Source organism: Phragmites australis, chromosome 15 (assembly GCF_958298935.1).
Source record: "Phragmites australis chromosome 15, lpPhrAust1.1, whole genome shotgun sequence".
Lineage (NCBI taxonomy): Eukaryota > Viridiplantae > Streptophyta > Magnoliopsida > Poales > Poaceae > Phragmites > Phragmites australis.
Genome location: NC_084935.1, coordinates 29,880,826 through 29,906,568, shown reverse-complemented (window position 1 = coordinate 29,906,568; position 25,743 = coordinate 29,880,826). Strand labels below are relative to the sequence as shown.

The 25,743-nt window shown below is 43.6% G+C and overlaps 3 protein-coding genes, 1 long non-coding RNA gene and 2 pseudogenes across 4 annotated transcripts; 4 read left to right on the top strand and 2 right to left on the bottom strand.

Annotated features, from left to right (window-relative positions):
- The first annotated feature begins 1,088 nt into the window (after window positions 1-1,088).
- Window positions 1,089-1,900, top strand: LOC133892802 (dirigent protein 1-like). The gene has a single exon (XM_062333755.1). The coding sequence runs from the start codon at window positions 1,186-1,188 to the stop codon at window positions 1,783-1,785; it is 600 nt and encodes a 199-aa protein (XP_062189739.1). The 5' UTR covers window positions 1,089-1,185; the 3' UTR covers window positions 1,786-1,900.
- A 5,147-nt stretch (window positions 1,901-7,047) lies between these two features.
- LOC133893084 (uncharacterized) lies at window positions 7,048-8,341 on the bottom strand. Its single transcript, XR_009904441.1, has 2 exons — window positions 7,978-8,341; window positions 7,048-7,716 (listed from the first exon to the last, which is right to left on the bottom strand). It is a non-coding gene; the product is annotated as an uncharacterized LOC133893084 (long non-coding RNA).
- Window positions 8,342-8,838: 497 nt separating this feature from the next.
- On the top strand, window positions 8,839-11,455 carry LOC133893515 (uncharacterized; annotated as a pseudogene).
- Window positions 11,456-12,172: 717 nt separating this feature from the next.
- LOC133893637 (dirigent protein 1-like) lies at window positions 12,173-13,318 on the bottom strand. The gene has a single exon (XM_062334718.1). It carries the CDS (start codon window positions 13,122-13,124, stop codon window positions 12,432-12,434), a length of 693 nt encoding a protein of 230 aa, XP_062190702.1. The 5' UTR covers window positions 13,125-13,318; the 3' UTR covers window positions 12,173-12,431.
- Window positions 13,319-15,624: 2,306 nt separating this feature from the next.
- On the top strand, window positions 15,625-17,147 carry LOC133892304 (phytosulfokine receptor 2-like; annotated as a pseudogene).
- A 4,698-nt stretch (window positions 17,148-21,845) lies between these two features.
- Window positions 21,846-24,534, top strand: LOC133892823 (uncharacterized). The gene is made up of 3 exons (XM_062333787.1): window positions 21,846-22,071; window positions 22,439-23,983; window positions 24,081-24,534. Exons 1-3 carry the CDS (start codon window positions 22,027-22,029, stop codon window positions 24,144-24,146), a joined length of 1,656 nt encoding a protein of 551 aa, XP_062189771.1. The 5' UTR covers window positions 21,846-22,026; the 3' UTR covers window positions 24,147-24,534.
- Window positions 24,535-25,743: the final 1,209 nt, after the last annotated feature.

Here is a 25,743-nt window from a genome sequence, read left to right as displayed (position 1 = left end):
GAGCAAAGCCAAAGACAGAGGACTTTTCAGTCCACCGTTGAATCATCCTCATTTGACTGATTTTCTCATTGTTCAATATGCTGATGATGCTATTTTAATCATGAAAACATCTCGGAGAGAAATTTTCTATCTCAAAGGTTTATTGCAGAGCTTTACCTAATACACAGGACTCAAAGTCAACTTTCATATGGTGCCTATCAGTGTCTCCTCTGACAAGATCACACAACTAGCGAGTGTTTTTGGATGTGCAGTTGGTTCTTTGCCATTCACCTACTTCAGATTACCGCTGGGAGCAACTAGACCAAGAGAAGATCACACCCTATTGATGAATAAACTTAAAAGAAGAATTACAATTTCTCCCTTCTGGGGATGGCTGGAAGGTTAACCTTGGTCAATTCAATCCTCTCCTCCCTCACCACATACACAAGGTGCACCCTACAGATTCCAAAAAGGTCATAGATATCATTGACAGAGCTAGAAGGCATCGCCTCTGGTGAGGATCTGATGTTCATACCAAATGAAAGTCTCTGCAAATTCAGAATAAGGCACTAATAGTAAAGCATCTGCACAATTTGTACAACAAGATGGACACCCCCTGGCTGCATTTGATTTGGAAGTCATATTACAATGAGGATCTTATCCCTCACATTGTACTGGCTAGAGGATCTTTTCGGTGGAGGGACCTTATAAAATATTGTGACCATTTTAGGAATTGCCTCTGGCACTCCAGGTTCTTCTTTGCTATGCTGTTTGGAATGGGAATTATCTCAAGAAAAAGTTGCCGATTTTATATTCCTTTGCAAAAAATAAAAACATCTGAGTGGAGCAGTACCTAGCTGGTACAACACCTCAAAATCACTTCCGCACTCCTTTAGCCAGCAGCCAGCAGTAGCGCTCCGGGTTTATGGTGCCGGGGTATTAAGTAAACAAACACAGTTAGGTAAAAAACTAAAAACTGAGACCACACAGTTAGGACGTGTTTTGTTTATTTTCATGACAGCGACAAATCAACTTTTCTGTCCTGTGCAATGAGCCTGAAAGTTACAGCTGATCCGTCCTTGCACTAGTTGATTGACACATCTCAGCTATAAACCTATAACTCATCAGTAGCTAGCCTAATCTCCTCCTCTGCTTCCTCAAATTTGTTCCACAGACAGACAACAGTACATACAACCAGTCAATAAAATGGCCGGCTCGGCTGCAAATAAGCGCCTCCTGTTCCTGCTCCTCGCCGCCGCCGTCGCTCTGACCTTCGCTGCGGCCTCGGCGCGCCGGCGCCCGGTGCGGCTGCGCCTGTACATGCACGACATCGTGGGCGGGCCGGGGCAGACGGCGGTGCTGCTTGTGAAGGGCGCTGGCCCGGAGAACCCGTCCATGCACCCGGGCAACTACTTCGGCGACACGGTGGCGGTCGACGACCTCCTCACGGAGGGCCTCGCCGTCGACTCCAAGGCCGTAGGCCGGGCACAGGGCACCTACATGGTGGGCTCCATGCGCGACCCGGTGTTCGTGGTCAGCGTGACGTTGCTGCTCACCGCAGGGCCATATAACGGGAGCACGCTCATCGTGGCCGGCCACGACGACACCTCCGAGGCGGTCAGGGAGCTCGCGGTGGTCGGCGGGACGGGAAGGCTACGCCGGGCCGCCGGGCACGTGCTGTGGAGCATGGCCAAGGTGGAGTCGGTGCTGCACGCCGTGCTGGAGCTGGACGTGCACGCGTCCGTGCCGGTGCCGAGCGACGCTGCTCCTGCTCGTGGGGGTCATGCGTTTGTCAGTTCCGAGTGATTCCTAGCTACTTACTAGCTACTTGCTCAGTCGTATCATCGGTAATGAAATGTTGGCTGTCAACGCCTCTATTCATATGAAATGAAATGAAATGAACGGCGTTCATTTGAATTTATCGAGTTTTCTTTTGCACGCTTCCTAATCTTCAGCGCTTCAAATTGCGCGCTTGATTTCAGCATCCGTATGAATGCCGACAGGTTTAGGGGTTAGAGTCCGGGTCACCCGTGACTCTAGGAGTCAGAAGGAGGCTAGGATGATGATCGGACCGGCGATGATGAAATGATAGGTGATATTATAAAGGGGTGAATTAGAATATTTAAAATTATTTAGCTCTAAAAAATTTATAAGATAAATCTATACAAATTTCTATCTAAATATGTTTTAAGTTTATCTAATATATCTACTCTACCATTCAAAAGATTTACAATCTATAGCTAATCCTAGCAACCTATTTTATAATTATAAACTTGTAAGAATAGATTTTAAGAAGTAAATGTGAAAATGTAAATAAGATAGAGATAACTAACTCGACACAAGAGATTTTTATCCTATAGTATCAATGGTATAAACGCCACCCCTAATTCACGTTGAAGTAGCCACCTAGACTATAACTCCTAGACAACATCCGATCACGACCATTGAGCCACCTATGCCTCAAGTAGGTTGAGCCGTCAAACTACCAAAACAAGATCTTACCATAAGCCTCTCTTCTGATCACTTACCTTTTTCTTCACTTCGGAGCTTGAGCCACCAAGACAAGATCTCCACGTCCCCGTACAAAGAGTCTTGCTGCCGCTCTATACCAAATTAGAGGGTCAACAAACTTGAGCCACCAAGTTTCAAGGTGCTGACGAGTCAGCAAGACTCCAATATGCCAATGTGCTGGCGTACCACTTAGTATAAGTTAGGATCACTCCTTGATCTCTCTAGGTAGTAACACCTAGCAACAACTCTCTCTAGGCCTATTAGCACTAATTAATTTCTAATCATGTACTTAATTAACTTAGATGATCACTTTAAATATTTTGGTGGCTTGAATATCTTCTCAAGTGTCTATGAACTTCTCTGGACTTCAGCACACTCAAATGACTAAGTGGGGTATACATAGCCTCAACCCCATGAACTACAGTCACATTTTAATGTACTCACCGGATGATCTACCGTGTGCAATATTACAAGAATCGAACTATCTGGTGTGTAATATCTAAAAACTAGCCGTTGGAACTCCACTTTCATTTTTTAATACCGGATGGTCCTCTGAGTTCATTTTTGTGAACACTGAAACATTTGGCATACATACGGTGCCAACCGAGCCATTTTGTAGCCCCTCTGGAAAATAGTCTGGTGTGTTCATTTTGTGAACACATGAACATCCGACGTGTATTTGACTCCACTGCAAAAAAATTTTGGAACATCGGAGTATTTTTTTATAACACCGGAGAATTTTTTGCGAACACTGGAGCTTTTTATCTGTGAGCACCGGATTATCTGTCGGGTATAATTTTAGCAGATCAATAATATGTATTTTGCGTATAACTTTTAGCTCTGAGCTCTGATTTTGATGTTCTTAGACTCCATGAAAAGCTTGAGAAGAGCTCTACATGATTGTATATAAATCCATCTCATTTGATCACATCAAAATTCATGGAACAAGTTCAATTCATTCAACTCTTTGTCCTAACTTCGGTAACTTTTCTTTTGTTATATCCATGAAACCTACTAAAATATATACTTGAAAAATATATTAGTCTCATTGACTATATTATCTTTAATCACCAAAATCACATATATGCCCTCAGATGCCCATGCTCGCTACAATCTTTCTGTTTTTGTTGATTGATGATAACACAACTAAAGCAAGAAGCAAATACTAAAACATAACAATTGAAAACCAAATGTAAATGGCACAAGACCTTACCTATTTACTTGGATGCATGGTAATAACAAATAATTATAGCAATTGTAAAGAAAAGATCACATCTTTATCATACCTTGTTCTTACCTCTATTTTGTCTCCCTTTTATTGTGGTCGCTATAGAGACAATTCTCCCCCTATTGCCACTATCTCCTTTGATCGACCAATGCAAGAGCTATTTACTTTGCGCACTCTTGATACTACTTGTAACCTTGATACCACTTGTGGATGTCTTCAAATCCTTGCGTGTTCCTTGCGTGTTTCTTGCATCTTCTTCTCCCCTTTTGTCAACCTTGGCACCCCTAGGTATTTTGCTTTTTTTTCTTGTTCTTTCCCTAGGCATGCTATCTTGCTTTGGTCGCTAAAATTCTCCCATTTTATTAACAATCTCAAAAATGCTACAAACTCCTGTTGATTCTAAGGAAAAATATTAGAGCAAATGGGAGAGAGTTTCATAAATCATGATCTAATAAGATGATACCACTTGTAGGAATGGATATAGATCGCAATTCATGAAACTCATATAATATGGTCTAAACTCTCCTATGTGTGTGCATATGATTAGACCTACTTATAATGAACCACTTGTAGATATAAGACAATACTTGTAGACTAAACAATATATCAAGTTGAGAAGTTTAAGTCATATTATGCATGAAGGCAGCTTAAATGTATAAATGATTTGATAATGATACCAATTGAAACCTTGTAGATTATTCCATGAGACTACGAAAGATACGATTTACAACACATATTAGTCTCAAATCACAACACATATGATATGTCCCCCCTAAATGTGTGCATAGAAGTGTCAAATACTTGTGAGAGACATACACTTGGTCATTGATAATAATGAAGAATTTATTATATAGATTGGACTCATGTCACATAAATAAATACTTGAAAAAATGATATGAAAAAATCTATAACTAATAAACCATGTAAATTATTTATGGGTTAGAGAGAAACACAAACAACCTACCTGAAAGATCGAGATGTTGCCTAAAGAGAGAGTGAATAGATGTTTCTGAAAATTAAAACTTCACAGCGGATTAAACAGAATCCGAAAACTCCAGATTCAATCCAAAACTTTCGACCTTACCTGGAAGTTTCGGGATTAACCCGAATAGCTCGAAACCATAATCAAACTACACTTATGCAATTCTACTTGAATCTAAGTGTTACAATTACCACCGTGTGTAAGGTTTTATGCGGGCAATAAATAGGGATGGCAACAAGTCAATGTCCACCGAGAATGATTACCCTCGTATCCCCGTTTAGCTGTTGGTAAGTTTTTTCTTATTTTTATTTCTATTGAGAATTTTATAAAAATCGGATCCTCATTGAGGTTGTAAAATTAAATCATAATTAATTATTTCTATATATTAATAGGTTAGATAGAAAATATAAAAGTAATTTATTAGTTCTCCTACGTAATATATATTTATACATTTATATACTACCCCATACCCCATATATATATATATTTCCGTCCGTATCCGTATAAATTCGCGTCCATCAAATTTTCTCATGCCTTATCATCTAATAGATAATAGAGAAGTTTCCCTCAGGGTACCAGAAAACGGAGCACATTGCCGTTCCTACCAATAAGGGTGGCACCCACCACCAGCAGATCTGGCGAAAAGGTGAAGAACCAGAGGATATGGCTCGGTTTCTCCGCGGACCCCATGGCGCACCAACGAGATCTCGCGACGACGGCGAGCAACCCCGCCGGCGCCGGTGTTGGGAGAGGCATGCGGCGCATGTGTTGAGCTCTTGGCTGCCGGATCTGACACGGCCATTCACTGAGCTCGTTGCGGTCGGGTCCGACGGTGACCCTCCCCAATCTTGCGCGAGTTGGGGCCATCCCATCGGGCTGCGGACCACCCTGCTCCGGCGACCTCGACTAGTGGCACGGCCCATCAACGACACCTTTCCCTGCCTCATGCTCCCTGGAGCCGCTCCTTCCCCATCCTTCATTCCAATGGCGGCAGGAGCAACGACCAAGCTCAGTCTCGACAGGAGAACGAAAAATCGATTTTTCATGCCCCATGGGCGACTTTTAGCTGCTGCTCACTATGGCAGTGTGGCCGACCTCCGCAATGCTTGTGGTAGGTGCTCTTATGGTTTGGGACTATGATTTGGTGGAGTTAATTCTTCTTTTTGGCGAGGTAATTTGGTGCAGTTTTTTCATCTAACTCGTTTCCTTCATCTCAATAAATAAAAAGAATCACCATAAACAAACTACTAGCTCTTGGATCAGCGATGGAAAGAATGGTCTAGGATTAGGCAGCAGCACCAATCGTTGAGCAATGGAAGCCGTTCAAAAGCGACTTAATTTTTCCTAATTTCCAGTCATCTAACGTAGAGGTCGTCCGAGGCAAATGCTCAGTAAACTTGTAAGAATGAGCAGCAGTGTTGGGTCTTCCCATTGGCGGACCCACAGCCCGACGACCGTGGGCGCCTGCCCGGGCTCCTTGGCGAGTGGAAGTCGAGCCGCACGGCTCAGCCAGGAGACTAAATGCCACGGGTCAACGGCCAGTAAATTCGCAGTACAGACGAAGTCACGAATGGACAGCCCAACTCGCAAACTTGCAGCCCAATACATAGAGCCGATCAGCCGAAGACACTTCAGCTACGAGCCCACGACCGAGAGACGTGACGTTCCCAATTCCACTCGCGGCTTGCGCGGAGGTGGAGGAGCGCGGCTTGCGCGGAAGCGGAGGAGCTCGAGTGGTGATCGGCGGCGGCCCGGCACCAGCTCGATTGAGGGCGTGTCCGCAGTCCGCGTGTGCAGGCTCAAAGCCGGCACGGCCTCCTACTGTGGCATCGCGTGGTCGCAGGCTCGCGGCAGCAAGCCAGCAATGTGACACCCCGGGGACCAAAACAAACCCGGAAGGTCACTTAGGCCAACCTACAAAATCTGCCGAAAGCTGAGGAAAAATTTCAGCAGCACCTCCCCTGAAAGTGGAGGTATAACAGGCAACAACAAACCAGACAGAATAGATATAGAATATCACACTAGCAAAAATAAGATCCTAGCAAACGAGATACAAGCCTCGACCAAACCACTGAACCACCATCAAACTCACTATATATACATTACAGGGCAAAAGACAATATCTGACAGGGCATCAAGTTTAGCCAAAAAAAAAAGGTGAACGCGCAGGCGACGTGTAGCTACCCATCCCGCAAGCGATTGACACCTCAAAAGGAACCTGGAAAGAAAGCACGGGTGAGATTCGAAAATCTCAGCAAGTGAAAGGTACTTTAACAAAAAGCTATTTAGCCACAGTTGAATGTGCTAACAATTCTAAATAGAAACTAGTAATGAAACAGACCGCCAACACTAGGAGAAACAATTATGACTAAGCAAGTCCAACGATAACATTAAACATTTTAACATTCGGTTGGTATAAGCCTTCAGAACCGCATATATATCTATATACAAGCTAACTAAAGGAAATAAGATTTGATGCGAGTAATTCATTGAATTTCATAAGAAGACATAACCATACACATGATATGCTCTCCTCACCCTTACCCCTCCTCGGGTAACGTAAGGGTGTGCACCGTACCCCTCCTCGGGTGACATACGGTACTGTACCGGTACGGTCGCGGCCAGAAGACGACGACAAACTTCCAATGCATGAAATATATATGTATGACGTGCTTCAAGCATAACCAACATAATTCCCGAAAAATGCTTGAGACTTAAAAAAGCATTGCATAAAATAATAATGAACAACTGCAGAATGGCATATCGTACTTACTGTACTTCATAAATCAATCATCGAGTAAACTTCTGAAAAAGTAAACAACATAGTAACCAGCTCATAATCAGTTATTCAGATCAGATGAATGCATTGTAATTAAAGAATGTAGGCAACTCAATAATAGATTAAAGCGTAGTCATACAATACATTCACTTGCCTTTACCGACGATGAAGCCAGGCACTAGACGTGACGTGAGGTCGCACCACCGAAAAAGAATAACATCCACGCCATCGGTACGCCTATATTTTCGAAAAACCGAGCAGAAAACTATATCACATGAAATGATACACTATTTCCAATTCAGAGCCGAACTAAAAATTCTCACTAATTAGACTTTGCTCCGATGAACGAAAAGAATACTTCGACTCGGATGTCGTATCTTCGAATCAATAATGATTATCGAAACGAATCAGACTATTGATCACATGAAATGATACGACAGAAATTGATTGATTTGATTTAATCAAACCACAAACGTCTAGAAATTACTGAGGAATCACCTTCGAAGGATTGACGACGAATCCGACAAAATTATGAAATTTCCAACTTTTCTCCATTTTCCCCTTTTTTCTTTTCTTTTCTTTCCTTCTTTCTTCCTGTCTTCTCCTTCCTTGCTTCTTCTTCTTTTTTTTTTCTTTCTTGCTTCCCTCTTCCTGGCTTGCTTCTTTCTTCTCTCACGGCAGCCAGCACAAAGCACGGCGCGACGGCGGCGGCCCGGCGCGACGGCAGCGGCTCGCAGGCGCGTCGGCGAGCAGCAGCAGCGGCGCGGCGGCGGCGCGCAGCAGCTAGCAGTGCACGCACACGCGCACGCGTCGGCGAGCAGCAGCAGCGGCGCAGCGCACAGCAACGATACAGAGAGAGAGAGAGAGAGAGAGAGAGAGGGCGACGAATGCTAGCTGCTCGAAGTGTCTGGATGGATCGGGTTGAGAGCCGATCCATCCGACACTTATCTTCTTTTTTTATTTTAAAAACAACGAACGGTCTAAATTTATTGGACTTGCTACGGGTCACAAAGTGCCCGGAACGGACATATAAATAGCAAAATGGGTTCGTCTCGACGAGATGAACGCAACCCCGGTCTCCGATTGTCCATACAAGCAACGGATCAAAAAGTCAAATTTTTGGTCAAATCTCTCTCTTTTTTCCCCTAAAAAAATTCGGTATTACAAGCAAGGCGCCAACGCCCTGAAGCCTGAAGGCCTGAACCAGGATTCCAGGAAGAAGACCTGACGAACAGACAGAGCAAAGGGCAAGCACCAACGTACATCTGCAGTTCTGCACTCTAACTTGATTTTTGCTTATTCCTGCAATACTTATCTATGGTTCTTTCTTGGAACAGTTTCAAAATTGATTCAGGAATCAGGAATGAGGCGTTTCTTGGTTGATACAAGGAATTGTGATGACCCTGGTAGAAGTCATGGAACTCAAGGAGACTCAAATGTAGATGAGTCACGGGAAGTACTAGATCATCTGCATCCACAACCAAATTTGGGTAATGCTATAACTGAGTTTGATCCGAATGAAATCCTATGTGACCCAGCTCTCAGGAAACAAATCTATGAGTATGCCCCTGAAATTCAAGAACAAGTAAGGAGAGCATACATTCTGAAGGGTCCGACACAACCAACTAATATGATTTTTCCTCGCAAACAATATGGGCATGGTGATTCAAGAGCCTTTTCGACATCGTGGTATAAGAAATATGATTGGTTAGAATATAGTGAGTCCAAAGATGCTGGATTTTGCTTTTATTGCTTCCTTTTTAAACAGTCAGGAAGGGCAGAACACTTTGGTTATGATGTTTTCAATAAGACAGGGTGGAGGGATTGGAAGCATGCATATAAATCACTACCTGATCACGTTGGTGGTGTAGGTAGCGCTCATAACAATTGTGTTAAGAAATGTGATGATTTTAAAAATCAGAGACAAAGCGTGTCAAATGTATTCTCTAAAGCTAGTCAACATTTGGAAGAATTGTACCAACTTCTACTCTACGTTGTTCAAGATATCTCTTAAAGCAAGGCATGGCTTTTCATGGGCATGATGAGTCTTCTACCTCTTTGAACAAAGGTAATCTTCTGGAGTTGATAGATTTTCTGAAAGATAACAATGAAGAAGTGAGAGTTGCCTATGACCGTGGTGGGTTAAATTGCAAGATAACTTCCCATAAAATTCAAAAGGATCTTGCAAGATGTTGTGCAGAAGAAATAACTGAAGCGATTATGGGAGAGATTGGTGATAGACAATTCTCTGTGCTTATTGATGAATCACACGATATATCAATAAAAGAGCAAATAGCAATAATTATAAGGTTAGTAGCCAGTTCATTGTGCCCTTTGTCATTACTCCATTGTTACTCTATTTTATTTTATTCTTGTTTTGTTTTCCTGTTATACCGTTGTAGGTATGGGAACTCTCAAGGGAATGTTGTCGAACGATTTCTTGCTCTCGTACATGTCACCGACACTACATCTGATGCATTGAAGAAAGCATTATTTGGTGTTCTCGATAGGCATAAGTTATCTATTTCCAGGATAAGAGGGCAAGGATATGATGGAGCTTCAAATATGAGAGGTGAATTTAATGGCCTACAAAAAAAGATTCTAGATGAAAACCCATATGCATTCTATGTCCATTGCTTTGCCCATCAGTTGCAACTGGTTGTTGTTTTCATCGCAAATTGTTGCTCTTCTATTCATGATTTCTTCGAGTATGTCTCATTGATTGTGACCACAACAAGTGCATCTTGCAAGAGGAGGGACGCACTGATTGAAAGCCATCATCAAAATATTTTATATAGGCTTGAAAATGGTGAGGCATCTACAGGAAGAGGCTTGAATCAAGAAATCATCCTTGCTAGACCTGGGGATACTAGATGGGGTTCACATCATATTACGTTGGTACGTTTGTCTCAAATGTGGGACTCAGTGGTAGAGGTGCTTCGTATGATTCATGAAGATGCACGAGTGCCAAGTCAAGTGGCTGGTTTGATAGAGAAAATGGAGTGTTTTCAGTTTGTTTTCATTTTAAAGTTTATGCTAAGGTTGCTTGGTATCACAAATGAGCTCTCACATCTCCTACAGAGAAAGGATCTTAACATTGTTAATGCTCTTGAGGTTAGTACTTGGTCCACTATTTCATTTCTCATTATCCCATTGTTCCTTTTAATCCAACTCTTTTTATTTATTGCATGTACAGCTTATTAATGATGTAAAAGCTCGCCTGAGCACCCTGAGAGAAAGTGGCTGGGGTGACTTGTTTGATGAGGTGAGACAATTTTGTGCTATGAAGGGTATTCCTATTCCAAATATGTCTGAAGAGATACCGGTGAGGGGTCGTTCAAGGCGAGATGAATTTACTATTACCAATCTTCATTATTATCGTACCGAGATTTTCTATGTTGTTGTTGATAAAATATGTGCTGAAATGAATCATCGGTTTGGTGAAGCGACTACGGAGTTACTGACATGCTTCTCGTGTCTTGATCCAAAGAACTCTTTCTCCAAGTTTGATGTCAACAAGCTTGCTCGGCTTGCTGAAATTTATGATGAGGATTTCTGTGATCATGATCGTGATATAGTAAGGGAACAGCTTCAAACCTACATTCTTCATGTGAGGAGGCATGCTGCCTTTGCTTCTTGTACAAATATTGCAAGTTTGGCCACAAAGATGATTGAAACTGAAAAGCATTTGGTTTTTCTATTGGTCTATAAGTTCATTGAATTGGCATTGTTAGTGCCGGTGTCAACGGCAACCGTTGAGAGATCCTTCTCGGCAATGAAGATTATCAAGTCTAAACTGCGCAACAAGATCGCAGATGATTGGTTCAGCAACTTGATGGTTTGCTACATTGAGCGGGAACTATTCAAATCACTTGATGAAGCTACTATTCTTCGACGGTTTCAAAACATTAAGACTCGGAAAATGCAGTTACCTCGTAGCCATATGCTTGCATAGTGTCTCATTTGGAGATATATTATTAGACTTTTGGAGATATATTATTAGACTTTTGGCAACAAATTATCAACGTACATGTAATTTTAGTGTCGTAATGATTGTATGAATTTGTTATTAATAGTTAGGCTCGCCTAGGCTTAAAAAATTTCTGGGTCCGCCACTGGGTCTTCCGGAGTCATATTGAGCAGAGGAGCTTGGTGGCACGACAGACCACGGCACACGCCTATGACTGCTGACTATCTGAATGCTTGTAAACAATTACATCGATAAGAATTCGATCTGGTGAGCATCTGAGCACGACATGATCTTTTTGTCGAGCATTTCTTACAGCATATGTATATCCGAGAGTCTCGATCTCTGTCCCGCTCAGCACAGAAATTTTCTCCAACTACTCCACGTGCTACAGTAGTTCGTGCAACTTGCAGGTGCCTGTCTGCTTGCATCTTCAGTCGATTTGATCCTGGCCCCCTTCTAGAAATCCTAAGAAACATGACACCTCTGCATCAGCATTTGCCACCTAATTAAATCCTAATTATGCCATTGCTGATGAACCACCACTCGTGGAACATCCATTTCCTTATTTCGACAAACGAATGAGATAGACTTCATTTGGCATCGCGGTGACTTTTAAAAAAAAAACAAAGACACCTGTTCGCCCTTCTTCTCTAGTTTAATTTGGATGTAGAAGTTTGTTAAAAACATGCATGCTTTTTGAGCAAGAACAGTACTAGCAGGATGTTAAGCACTAGATAGCCCCATCATTATTGAATACAGTAAGAAAGGCACCATAGCTGACAGTCGTGATTAACAATGGATGTTTGTATGACAAGCAAAGATATCAAAAGCCTCGGGAAAAAGAAAAAAAAAGGGAAATGAAGCAGCCATCATCTCCACCAAACACCACTACGCTGACATCTCACCAAACTTTCCACGCACTGCACTGCTGTCCAATGAGCATCAGAATCTTCCCGTCTCCACCAATCATCATCAGCTCAGCTCACCAAACGCGGTAGGAGCCAACCACCGCAACGACAACGGCGACGACGCACGCATTGATCCACCCGCCGCCGTAGACCTTCTTCGCGGCGCCCGAGCTCGCCTTGGACCCGGACCCGGAGGAGGAGCCGCCGCCGTCGACGGGCGAGACGGGCGCGGAGGCGTCGATGGTGGTGCCATTGGTCGACGTTGACACGTACACGTCGAGCTCGATGGTGGCGTCGGGCCCGCTCATGCTGGTGGTCTTCCAGAGCACGTACCCGTTCGCCATCCTGAACTTACCCGTGCCGCCCACGACGGCGAGCTCCCTGACGTCGGCGGCGATGTCGTCGCGGCCCATGACGGCGATGGTGCTGCCGTTGTAGTCCCCGGAGGTGAGCAGCAGGTTGGCGCACACCATGAGGACGAGGCTCGACTGGGACGAGAGCATGTAGAAGCCCTGCATGCGGCCTACCGCGGCGGAGGTGGCGGCGGAGGTCTCGGTGAGCGGGTCGTCGATGACGCTGGTGTCGCCGAAGGACATGCCGAAGGTGGAGGCGGAGCCCGCCGGGCCCTTGATGACCTGCACCGCTGTCGGGTTGCTGCCGGCCACGATGTCGTGCATGAAGAAGTTGAGGTGCGTGGTGCCGTCGTCCGCCGCCAGGGCCGACGAGAGCGCCGCCATGAGGAGGAGCGCCAGGAGAGGCATCGCCATATTGGATGGATGGAGTTGGGCCGATTGATTGATGATGCGGGGTGGTGGAGAAATTAAAATCTTATAACGAGCGGAGCGGAGCTGCAGCTGCAACTGCAACTGCAACTGCAGGAGGTAGTAGATTAGATAGATACTCAACTCGATCGATCCACTAGGTGATGTAAGCTAAGGCAGGTCAAGTGTTTGCATTGCTGCAAAGCAACTTACACATCCATAATTGTACTACCCCCACTTGGTTGTTGTACGAAAATGACTGACTAGGACTCAGTGAATAGACAGCAGCAGATGCATGCAAGATTAACGAACGAAAGGACGACCTCACCTGCTACGATCTCGAGGTCTCTTGGATTTGTAATTCTCTCGACTTTCTAATGTTCGCTCTCAACACGATCAAGTGCAATGTAAGGTGATGCGTGCAGCGCAGTGCAGTCCGGGTCCGGGCAAGCACATTGGCATCATGACATGACATGACATGTGCTTGCATTCCTTGCTCCATCCCCATCCATCAGGCAAGAGCATCGTCTGCTTCTCACCTTTACCTTTCATCTCGTGCTTTTATATATTCTTCTTTTCCTCCTCCTTTTTAAGAGGTCAAGAGCATCATCATTATTATGTAGTACGTACTCTCGTTGTTTTCGCCTGGCCTGGTCTTGGAGATATGATGATGGAGCCATACTGTGAAATTTGGTCACGCACGCCAGCTTTTCTTCTTTCGTATGTACGAGGGCCGAATGGGCTGCCAAAGATCGAGGCGCTGCACCGTCAACTCACAACACAAACAAGCTAGTGGAGATCTATCATCAATAATCTACTCTACTTATTCTCGCTATAACCCGTCATCAATCCTCACGTACGCTAGCAGGGTCGGACCCAGCATAGAGAGAGCAATGGCACCTACCCCGCTTAAATTTTTATTTTTCAATGGATTTTAATAGACTTAACTTTTTTTCTTGAAGTTACAAAGATTTAATCACTATTACATCATCGCTCTTTTTTTTTTTAGACCCGCCCTGAACGCTAGTATAAAATCCAAAGTACTTGCCAAACAAGGAAAATAAAATACGCTACATACTACATGGCCCACAGCCCTCGCGACAGGCCCGATGGTATTGTCGCCCGGTGGTTGGTCTAAGACAAACCTTCATTTTCTACATGCGAGACGGGCGCGGAGCAGGGTTTAATTTATCGATGATAACCGATCGAAATTTGTGGTCACCGAGCTTACTACTTCGGTTCAATTTCAAAAACCGAATGGTAACCGAATTTGAATTAAAAAATTCGAAAAAAACAAAAAAAATCCTAAAAAACTAAAGACAATTCTAAGATCTTCTGTGAAAAAAAAGTTCAAAAATAATATCGTTTGTATCATATTCTATAGGGAGGAAGTTTGAAAAAAAATGAAGAAAGTTGAAGCGTGCGGCTTAGTTATTAACTCATGTTAGGGAAAAACTTAACATGCAAACACATATTTTTCTTGTGTAGAACATATCTTAAGAGGATCTTTAAAATTGATTTCACTTCATTTAGAGTTTTGTTAATTTCTCCATAATTTTTACAAAGTTCACAAGCATAAAGTGTTTATGTTAAGAAACAACACTGTAATTAACTTTTTCATGTCTACCATTATTTTTCTTACATAAAGCATAGTATAAATAAACTCTAAAAGTGGTTTCACTAATTTTGGAGGTGTGATGGATCAGTTATGAATTAATCTAGTCGCAACACATTTACACAATCCTGCATGTTACAACAACTAATTCATGACTTCATGTATTTTTAAAAGACATAAGATCATGTAATAAGACTAATAAAATTATTTTCATGATTTTTGGATTAGCAAAGAGTAAACTATGCATTTAATTTGGTTTAACAAATACATTTTCTCACAGAAAATTTTCAACTTTTTTACTTTTAACATGTAGATCATGTTACAAGGAAACCAACAAAATTTGTTTCATTTGATTTGGAGCTCAGATGAATTAGTTATTGATTTTATAAGATTGAGCTAATTTTTGGGTTTTTTTTTAACTTCACTAAAAATCGAGAAAACCGAGCGGTTACCGACAATGCAGAAAATTCGAGAAAACCGCTCGATAAATCGAGAAAATCGCTCGGTAACCAATCTGATTCGACCGGTTACGGAACGGAGAATCTGTCATTTTTTGTCCAAATTTTAAATTTTAGCAAATGAATTTTGTGCGAATTTCAATCAAATTTCGAGCCGTTATCACGATAACCGCGCATTTTCGGTTACCGGACAGGCTCGGTAACCGAAGCCCATTCGGTAAGTGAAACCTTGACGCGGAGGCGCTCGACAACCCCTGAGCGAAACGACGAGCCGAAGAACCATGACGATCGGCGGGCGTCTCCAACACACGGACGGCACAGGCCCAGATGCCGGCGACTCCACCCACACTCGCCGAGGAGCTGTGTCTGCCGCCAGAGCCGCGCCAGGCAGCAGCCTAGCACCACGAGCCACAGCAGCAGGAGGCAGAAGCCGATGAAGGACGCGATGCCACCAGGAAGAACAAATCACCACCGTATCGACAACTATGGCGGCCGAACAGGGTAGAAGAGCTACAGCTAGAACAAGAAACAGAGGAAAAACCTACTTATAGGTATAAAGGACAGCCCCTCACCCTATACACGCCGCCGGCAAGCCGGAGACGGCAGGGGAGGGGCCGGACTAGCCGTCGAAAACGAATGAGCCGGTTTTCCGCCTCTCCCTACTGTAGCGAGGGGAAAGGAAATATCTCAACATGAATCTCCTTTCCTCTCTCTGCTGCTTCGCATGTGATGAAACAACAACCCATCGATTCATTACTCCATCTCCATCAGTAGTAGGTTCCAACAGTCAGATTACCACTAAACAAATAAAATCATGTCAGATTTTAAACTGCGAGTGATTTTTACTGCACCTATTTTGGGAAGGAAGAGATGGAATGCACCAGTAACCTATTCTCAGGGGAAGGGTTCTTGAATGGCTCACTAAGTGCAAGAAATTGGAAGTGCTTGATCTGTCCTGGAACCAACTGGTTGGCACCATCCCGTCGTGGATTGGAGAGTTTGAGTACTTGAGCTACTTGGATCTCTCAAACAATTCCTTGGTCAGCGAGATAACGAAGAGCTTCACACAATTGAAGAGCCTTGTCACTGCCAGGCAGTCACCTGGTATAGTGTTTACTAGCATGCCACTGTATGTGAAGCATAACAGAAGCACAAGCGCCCGGCAATACAACCAGCTCTCAAACTTTCGGCCGTCATTGTTCATGAACGACAACAGCCTGAACAGGACTATCTAGCTTGAGTTTGGAAACCTCAGGGAGCTACATGTGTTGGATTTTAGCATCAATGCCATATCTGGGAGCATTCCTGATGCACTATCCAGAATGGAGAATTTGGAGGTTCTGGATCTATCATCCAATAATCTCAGTGGATGATATTCCATCATCCCTGATGGAGATCACCTTCTTGTCAAAGTTCAGTGTGGCTCACAGTCACTTGGTAGGGAAGATCCCAAATGGAGGGCAGTTCTTCACCTTCTCCAACTCAAGTTTTGAGGGTAACCCTGGTTTATTGAGGTCAAGCTCTTGCAACCTAAATCAATCTAGGGAAACTCCTACTGACAAGGATATAGAGCCTGCAGCAAGTATCAAGAACAGGAAAAACAAAATACTTGGGGTGGTGATCTGCATTGGACTGGCCCTCGCAGTATATTTAGTTGTTTTGGTTAACATGTCAATGAGGGAGGTCAGCGCTATTGGTTATGAAGATACTGAGGGCTCCTGTCACGAATTGTATGATCCTTACTCGAAGCTGGTGCTATTCTTTCAGAATTCTACGGTGAAGGAGCTAATTGTTAATGACCTTGTGAGATCGGCAAACAACTTTGATCAAGCCAACATAGTAGGATGCGGCAGATTTGGTCTGGTTTACAAGGCCTACCTCCCTCATGGAACCAAGGCAGATGGAGAGGACGATACGGAGCAAGGCGCATTAGAAGCAGCTGTTGTCGGTCCTTGAGGCGGCATGCAAGTGCATCAGCACTGATCCAAGGCAGCGGCCCTCGATCGAACAAGGTGTCCAATGGCTCGGCAGCGTATGAGCATTTTGCCCGACCCACTTCTTCATTTCCGATCAAAGGCTAGGAGGTCCTGAGATGAGAGATAAACAGAGTAGAGAAGCAGTCTTAGTATATTAAGATGATACAGTCTATCTGGTGTATATAACCGTAGTATCCTTTCATTATATAGCGAACCAGGAAATAACTTGGGCCTGCTTTTGTTTTCTGAAACTCAACGTCCCAGAAAAGTGTCACTGGAATTCCAGTTCCTGTGTTACTGCTGTCTACTGGTGATTTGATCAGTGAAAGGAGTAAACACGAAGAAGAGGATCCAACACACATTGTATTCACTGTATTCGGTGTGTATTTATACAAGCAGCTGAGTGTGCACTCGTGACCTGAACTACCAACGGCCTAGACCGAATCATACGCCAGTAGCCAAAGGACTCGGCCATGATCTGAACTAACAGATGAGCCTATCAGTAAGACCAGGAGAACCGTCGAGGTGTTGGACAGGCGAGGGGGCAGCAGCTATCGCTAACACCCCACTGCAGTTGATGCGTCACGTGAGCCAATGAAGAGACTGAAATGAAAATCCTCGAAGATCAACATTGGCAATCCCTTAGTCATAACATCAGCAAATTGCCTGTTAGTCGGAACATGAAAGAAGTGTACTTCTCCGACGGTGACCTTCTCGCAAACGAAGTGAATATCCAACTCGGTGTGCTTCGTGAGATGATGGTGAACCAGATTGGTAGCCATGTATACCGCCGAGACATTGTCGTAGTACATAATTGTCGCTTTAGGCACGGAGCACTGTAGCTCAGCAAGCAATTGCACAACATTCTGCGACTGCGTTTGCAGTGGCTCGGTATTCCGCCTTAGCACTCAATCGGGACACCATAGATTGATGCTTGGATGACCAAGAGACAAGAGAATTGCCGAGAAAGATGCAGAAGCCGGATGTCGACCAATGCGTATCCGAGCAGTCGGCCCAATCTGCATCGGAGTATGCCACCAAATCAAAGGAAGGCGATCAATGAAGGTGAAGTCCGAAAGAAGTAGTCCCCTTGATGTAGCGCAGAACGCACTTAACGAGGGCCATATGACCTTCACATGGATCATGCATGTGGAGGCAAATCTGCTGGACGATGTTGGCTATATCGGGTCGCATCACCGTCAGGTATTGCAATCCTCCGGCAATACTGCGGTACAGGGTGGGATCAGAGACTTTTTCGCTGCAGAAGACGAAAGCTTCGGTTTCACATCAATAGGAGTAATGGTAGCTTTGCAATTGGCCATGCCTGCCTGTTCCAGGAGCTCGCCGACGTATTTTTCTTGTGAAAGGAAGAAGTTGTTGGAGGATTGCTGAACTTGGATGCCGAGGAAATAATTCAACGGACCCATGTCTTTCATGGCTAATTCTACTTGCAATTGAGTGATGATGTGACGAAGAAGTGATGTAGAGTTGTCGATGAGCACAATGTCGTCGACACAAAGCAATAGGTAGCCGAGATCATTGCCTCGTCGTAGAATGAACAACGATGTGTCTGAGCATGCCGCAAAGAAGCCAACGGAACGAAGAAAAGTCGCAAAATGAGTGTACCATGCCCGAGGAACCTGCTTCAATCCATATAAGAATTTGGAGAAAAGACATGCATGTTCAGGATGGTTCTCGTCGACGAACCCAGCGAGCTGTTGGCAATAGACAACCTCGAGAGGTTCCCGTGTAGAAATACGTTCTTTACATCAAGTTGGTGAACAAGCCAGTAACATGAAGCGGCGATGGTGAGAACTGTTCGAATGGAGGCATGCTTGACCACCGGAGAGAAGGTATTGGCGAAATCAACACCAACGCGTTGGGAGAATTCACGGGCCACCCATCGTGCCTAGTACTGTTCCAGGGAACCATCTAGTTTGTGTTTGTGCTGGAAGACCCACTTGCCAGAGACGATGTACGTGCCACGGGGATGAGGGACAAGTGACCAAGTGCCATTTGCAAGAAGAGCATCAAATTTCTCCTGCATAGCGGCACGCCAATGGGGATCGCGGACAACAGCGCGCACCGAAGTTGGGATGAGCGACACCGTAGCCGTATTCGCCAGATGCGCATACCGCGGGTTAGGCATGGTGATTCTGGCATGACCATGAGTGATCATGGGGTGTCGGGTGCCAGAGGGAACTGGAGGAGGCACTGAAGCTAGTGAAGAGGTGGAAGCCATAGTTAGCGATGTGTCTGGGTCACAAACGGAGGGACCACTATATGTTGGTGTAGATAGTGGACAAACGCCACTCCGTGATGGTACTGATGCCATGACACAACGTGGAGACAACAGGGTGCGGGGACACGTCGTGTTTATGGTCCGGGATCATGGCTTTGGCACAGGAAGTAGCAGGGTCCCATGGAGTAGTCTGCAGAAGTAGTGGCAGCAGAACATCATCAGTGGCACTGTCTGTCAGTGGTGGCCATTAAGGAGGGACGCTGGGAGGCCGAAAGAGAAAGGTGTGCTCATCGAAAACAACATGACGTGAAATAGTAACCCAGCAAGTGGAAAGATTAAAGCACCTGTATCCGTGATGCTTGGACAGATACCTAAGAAGCACACACATCGCAGATCGAGGCACAAGTTTATGGGCAGCAGTTGCAGATAGATTTGGGTAGCAAAGACATCCAAGCACATGAAGCTGATAGTAGGCCGGTGACGAGCCAAAGAGTGATGTTTGTTGTTGTTGCTTGTGGTTTGTCCCATGAAACCAAATTTCATGACAGTGATGCTTCTATTTTACCGATGCAAATTTCCCTGACAAGTTTGTATGCCGCTAAACTTTATTTCAGAAATACAATCTTCTTCGACCCATCCGGTGCTACAAGGCTACAAGCTATTCTTCCGTTTCAATTGACATCGGTATAAGATGACATTTTCAATGAGTTTCAGAGGTTTTGCCTATCTGAAAAATACCTTAAGAAAATCCATGCAAGTGAACGAGAAGGAATCATGCATGTTCATAGGATGTTCTCCCTCTAGCCTAAAATAAGTGTCATTTTAGGTTACACGTAGTCAACTATTTTAAACTTTGGTCATAAATTACTTATATATTGAGTTTGGATACTTGAAAATAACATGAGGAGATTTGTCTCAAAAAATACTTTCATAATAGTATACTTGTTCTATATTTTATTAATATATTAAAAAAATAGTAGTCAAATTTGTATTTTAGAGATCGTATCGATGTTTAAAACCACACATATTTCGGACTGAATTTCATCTTATTTTGGATTCTACTGTTTCATAAGTGGAGACAATGCTGTGAATGTGATGTGACCCCAGCAATGCTTTGACATCTTTAGTTGCGTGCCACACAAATGGCAAAGCAAACATTTTTTTGAGAGAATATACAAAGTTGGGAATTTGCATGGAAACATAGAATTTTTTATTTTTTAATATTTGCAAAATACACAATGATTTCAATATATTGCACATCTAAATTATCGTCGTCTGATGGAAGGGTGACAACAAGATATTGTTCATCCAACGTGCGATTCTTGTGGAACCTACGATATAGTGATCATAAATTAAATACCATAGCTGACGTGGAGTCCACGCCAACATATCATCCAACTAACAGACGACACTTTCACTATCGCCTGTTGAAAGAGCAACGCAGCTCTACCGGCTTGCAAGGGCTGTTACATGCATGCATGCGATTTTTACCTGCTCTTGAAGGTGCAGAAAAAGGCATGTGCTAGCTTTTTGGGGATTCATGTTGCATGTACGCATGTGACTTTATTAGACCATTTTCAGCTATTTTTTCTTCATTTCGTTCCCTTTTCGATTCTCTTCTCCGTTCTCATTCCTTTATTTTCTCTCATCTCTAACAGTTTCACTTTGAAGGGATTTGTGAAAGGAAAAGAGAGATAATTCCGTCCTGAAATGAATGACTTTAGGAATCCCTTTATGACGGAAATAGTAAAAGTAAATCGTTAGAGCGCTGAAAAGAACGAAAATTCTTTCGTAAAGAAATTTTGGTTGCCGACGGGAATCCTTTGGAGATGATATTAGAACTGGGCTAGCTTTGTATGCATGCATGTGAAAGTTTATGGCCATGCATACAACATCTCTGCAAGCTAAAAAAGTATCGTCCGTTCAATGAGTCATAACAGGAAGACGACACGTCAATTAAAATATTTAATTCCTGAACATAGGTTTATAAGGTGTCGCTGTTAGATAGGCGACATCTTGTTATCATCTTTTTAATAGATTACGATAATCTAGATGTGTAATATTTTAAAATGAACGTATATTTTTGTAAATATTGAAAAATAAAAATATATAAATAAAAAAGCTCTAGAAACATACTCCCTCCAGTAAAAAAAAATATGATGTTTTTTTTTTTACAATCTTCGATGTGTAACTTTCACAACTATTTTTTATTAGAATATAGTTATAATATATAATAAATATATAATATTATGAAAATATTTTTTAAGATAAATTTATATGTAGTTAAACTAAATATTTTAAAGATTATTAAAGATGATATTTAAAAGTTTGATCGAATCTTAATAAAAAAAAATTAATCAAAGCAAAGTACAGTATGTCGAATCCGTCCTATCCCAATGCAGAGGAAAGAAAAAAGACAGAGTAACCAACCCCACACGCGCACAACTGCATACGACCAGGGAGGGAAGGGACCAAGAAGTCCGGCCAGGGAGGGAAGGGAAGGGAAGGGGCGAACCGAATCCGCCATGTCCTCCCCCTTGTTCGGGTAGTCGATCCCCTTGCTACTGAGGTCCGCCCTCGTCTCTTCTCCAGGTGCCGCCGCCGGAGCCGGAGCCTGATGAAGACCAAAGCCGCCAACAACAACAAGGCCACCGCCGACGAGGTAACCCTACCAACCCGCATCTCCATCTCTCTCTCTCTCTCTCTCTCTCTCTCTCTCTCTCTCTCTCTCTCTCACACACACACACACACACACACACACACACACACTCCGTTTCCTGAGAATTAGGTTACCAACCTACGGGTTCGTGAGGATTGTTGTGCTGTATTCCAGATTCCCAATTCTTCTCCAAGGATCTCTAATTTTCCACCTCGTTTAGGATGCAGATTATTTCTTGGATTGATAAATTAGAGAAGCTACACACACAAAAGAAAAAAAACGTTTTTTGGACCGACAATTTGAGGCGCCGATTCTTGAACCCTGTTTGTTGTTCGAAAACCCTACGAATTGAGTTTTTTTTCCTTGATAGGATGAGGCCAAGCCCAAGAAGATCCGGTCCTCACGCAGCAAGCACCGCCGTAGCCGCTCCCCCTCCGGTTCTGAATCTCCACCCCGCAAACGCTCCAAGAAGCACAGTAAGAGGATCCCTCACAAGAAGAGCAAAAGGAGCAAGGTTAGCAGCAGCAGCCACCGACGTCGTCGCCGTAGTCTTAGTCCTAGCCGTAGCCTCAGTAGCAGCAACCCTTCCTCAGTAGCCCACCGCAGCTGCTCGACGTGCAGCAGCAACAGCAGTGCCTCTGAGAGGTCGGTGAGCCTGCCGCCAAGGAGCCGGTCCAGAGATGTTAGGAAGAAAAGGGGGAGGGGCAGGGACAGAGAGAGGGACCGAAAGAGGAGGAAGGCCCGGAGGTCAAGCAGCGACTCAAGCAGTGAACCAAGTTGTGGCAGTAGCCGGAGCAGGAGTAGGAGTGGGAGCAAGAGTAAGAGCAGAAAGCGGAGGGTTGGTGACACAAAGGAGGGCGCTGGTAGCGATAAGATTGAAAAAGATTACAACAGTCGCCACACTTCCCGGTCTGAGAAGAGCATGATTGATGATGATGATAGGGTTGAAGATCCTAGTGCCAAGAAGGGAGACAATGATATTGACATATATGAGAAGAGTGGGGTCTTGGAGAAGATGGAGAGTCTGCCTTCCAAGAATGCCAATGAAACAGAAGAGATCTTACCTGCTGGTGGTGGAAATTCAGATGCCGAGGATCTTGAGCTGATTTTGAGGCAGAAAGCTCTTGAGAACTTCAGAAAGTTCAGGGCAGCAGCGGTCATGGCAGTCAAAACAGATAATGGAGCTACAGGGAAGGAAGCATTAATGGATAGCCCACAGAACACCAGCACGAAAATTGCTGAAGCAAGGTCTGCTGCTGGTACCCCTTTTCAGAGGCAGGGAAGCAGTCTTGGTGTGAGACATTCTGCTGGATCACCTAGATCAGAGGATCACGAGTATGGAATGACCCATTCTTGGAAGCAGGAAAGCAGTGCTGGCATGAGTCGTGGGGATGGATCACCTGGAATACTTGAGGCTGGTGATACTTGTGGCCCAACTCAACAGAAGGGAAGCACGGTAGAAGCAACTCATTCGACTTCTCAGATTATTTCACCACAGTATAGTAGGAATGATCATAGTGTAATGCATAGGTTGGTGAGCATTCCAGGGAGTTCAGCTAGTGTAAAGCAAAGGTTAGGAAGCAATGCAGGGATGAATGGAACTCCCAGGGTTAGATCAGTTGTGAGGGTACCCGCCAGGGAAGGGCTTGATGGTAGTACATATTCTACTCCCCCTAGAACCTGTGAGAATTCTGCCCCTTTTGAAAGCAGTAGCGAAGTTGGGTGCCCTCTTATAGACATTAACAAAGCTGAAGGAACTAATGGAGATGATAGAAAGGCAAGTGAAGCTTCAGCTTCTAATGGTTCTATTCTGTCACCTGCCGTGGGCAAGAGCCAGGCTAGGATTGAGGATAAAGATGGTTCTCAGTTTCAGAAGAAGACTTTCTCTAGAATGCATGACGGAGAGACAGTGGAGGTGAGCAATAGACCTTCGCTGTTGCTTCAGGTACTTGAATTATGATACTTGAACTATACTCATTGAACCTTACTGTTGACTTTCTTGCAATTTCTAGGTCAGCTACAAAGTCTACATACCAAAGAAAACCCCGGCCCTTGCAAGGAGGAAATTTCAGCGCTGAAAATGTCAAGATTATCATCTAGTTCTCATTTAGTCTTACTGTCTACACTTAGTTTTTAGCTGGATATACCTATTTTCTTCTAGCACAAGTCCAAAGTACATGTCTTCTGGATATCTTTTCCCACACTGAAATCGCCACGACTTGCAGTTTTGGTGCTCGTTAGAAGCCTTGATACTTGTTAAAACATGACATATTTGTTGTTCAACTGACTAAGCGGTTGTGCTCTGCTCTGCCAAATCAACATTTTGAGCAGTTAATTTCTTGGGATTGATCCTTGTAATCAGCAAAGTTGCCGTTGAATCCTGATATAGTCTGTTGTCTTCTTCTATCGTTGTTGCTGCATAGTGTTTCCACATCAGTGGGCTGTTGCAAGGAGCTGTTGGACAAATATTTCCAAGCATTGGCTTGCGCCTTTTGTACTTGAAATGATGGCCGAATACGAGTTTCTAGAGTTATGAACAATTGTACTTTGGGATGTGTTAAAATTTTCCCTTTATTTCTTCTCTTTTGTTGTTGTTTGTGCGCGCGCACTGAACACCGGAGCTATTTATTTGTATCCAAAACATAGGAGCATCTGATGGTTTTTGTTTCTTTTACCTAATTAGCTGGTTGGTAGCTGTCTAGGCAGGCCTCCTGGAAGAAATGTTGGTGGACAAAACAAGTTTACAAGACTGAAACATAACCATAGGAAATGCCACATAACAGTATGTACAATGGGTGTTTAGAGGAGGTGCTTATAGAAAAAAAACCCTGATATTTTCTTCAACTGCACTGATATAATGTGCTTAGATAGAGAGTAGTGTGCTTACTTAAACACCGTTGTTTGTATTAATACTAATAAAATAATTATTATGTTTAAGTACCGACCGTCTTTGTTTGTATTGAAAGTTATAATTTTTATGTAGATATTTAACACTTCCTTTCCTTAATCATCTAGTCATAATCATGCCCTAACTGGCGTTTTGCATTTGCATGAGCCTCAAGTTTGCTTAACCGTTTCTCTTTCGTTGTTTTTGTGAACAAATCTTTGTTCCGTCCAGATGTTGGGTACAACAAGCATACAAATTCATTTGAGACAATTCTTACATTTTACTACTAATAGAGATCTACTGGCTGCATGCTGTGCCTAAGGAAAGCTGATGGGTCTTTTTTTCTTTTTTGTATCAGTAGTTTTTTTAGAAACTTTTGTATCAGTAGCTGTAGTTTCGCAAGATTTTTTATATATTTTATTTCTTTAATATTTTTAAGAATACACGTTGGTTTAAAAAAATCGTATGTCTAACCTACTGTCGCCCGTTCAACGGATGAGAAGAAGATCTCGTCCGTTCAACGGACGAGATCTTGTGGGTCCTGACGGTCAGCGAATTAAATAATTGGAGAGAGTAAGATCTCGCTCGTTTAGCGGGTGAGATCAAGTTCTTACCTGCTAAACGGACGAGACATTCATGTCGCTTGTTCAGCGAGCGACATGTTGTACTCACCCACTGAACAGGCGATATGTGTATATATAGAATTTTATTTTTTAATTTAACTTTTTTTATACAGTAATTTAAAAAATAGTGCATATTCATTCGGCGGGAAATATTAGTTATGCAAA

Coding starts and splice junctions, on each gene's coding strand:
- LOC133892802 (XM_062333755.1), top strand. CDS start 1,186: ATGGCCGGCTCGGCTGCAAATAAGCGCCTCCTGTTCCTGCTCCTCGCC.
- LOC133893637 (XM_062334718.1), bottom strand. CDS start 13,124: ATGGCGATGCCTCTCCTGGCGCTCCTCCTCATGGCGGCGCTCTCGTCG.
- LOC133892823 (XM_062333787.1), top strand. CDS start 22,027: ATGAAGACCAAAGCCGCCAACAACAACAAGGCCACCGCCGACGAG. Junction 22,072..22,438: donor ACAAGGCCACCGCCGACGAG/GTAACCCTACCA, acceptor TTTCCTTGATAG/GATGAGGCCAAGCCCAAGAA. Junction 23,984..24,080: donor ATGACGGAGAGACAGTGGAG/GTGAGCAATAGA, acceptor TGCAATTTCTAG/GTCAGCTACAAAGTCTACAT.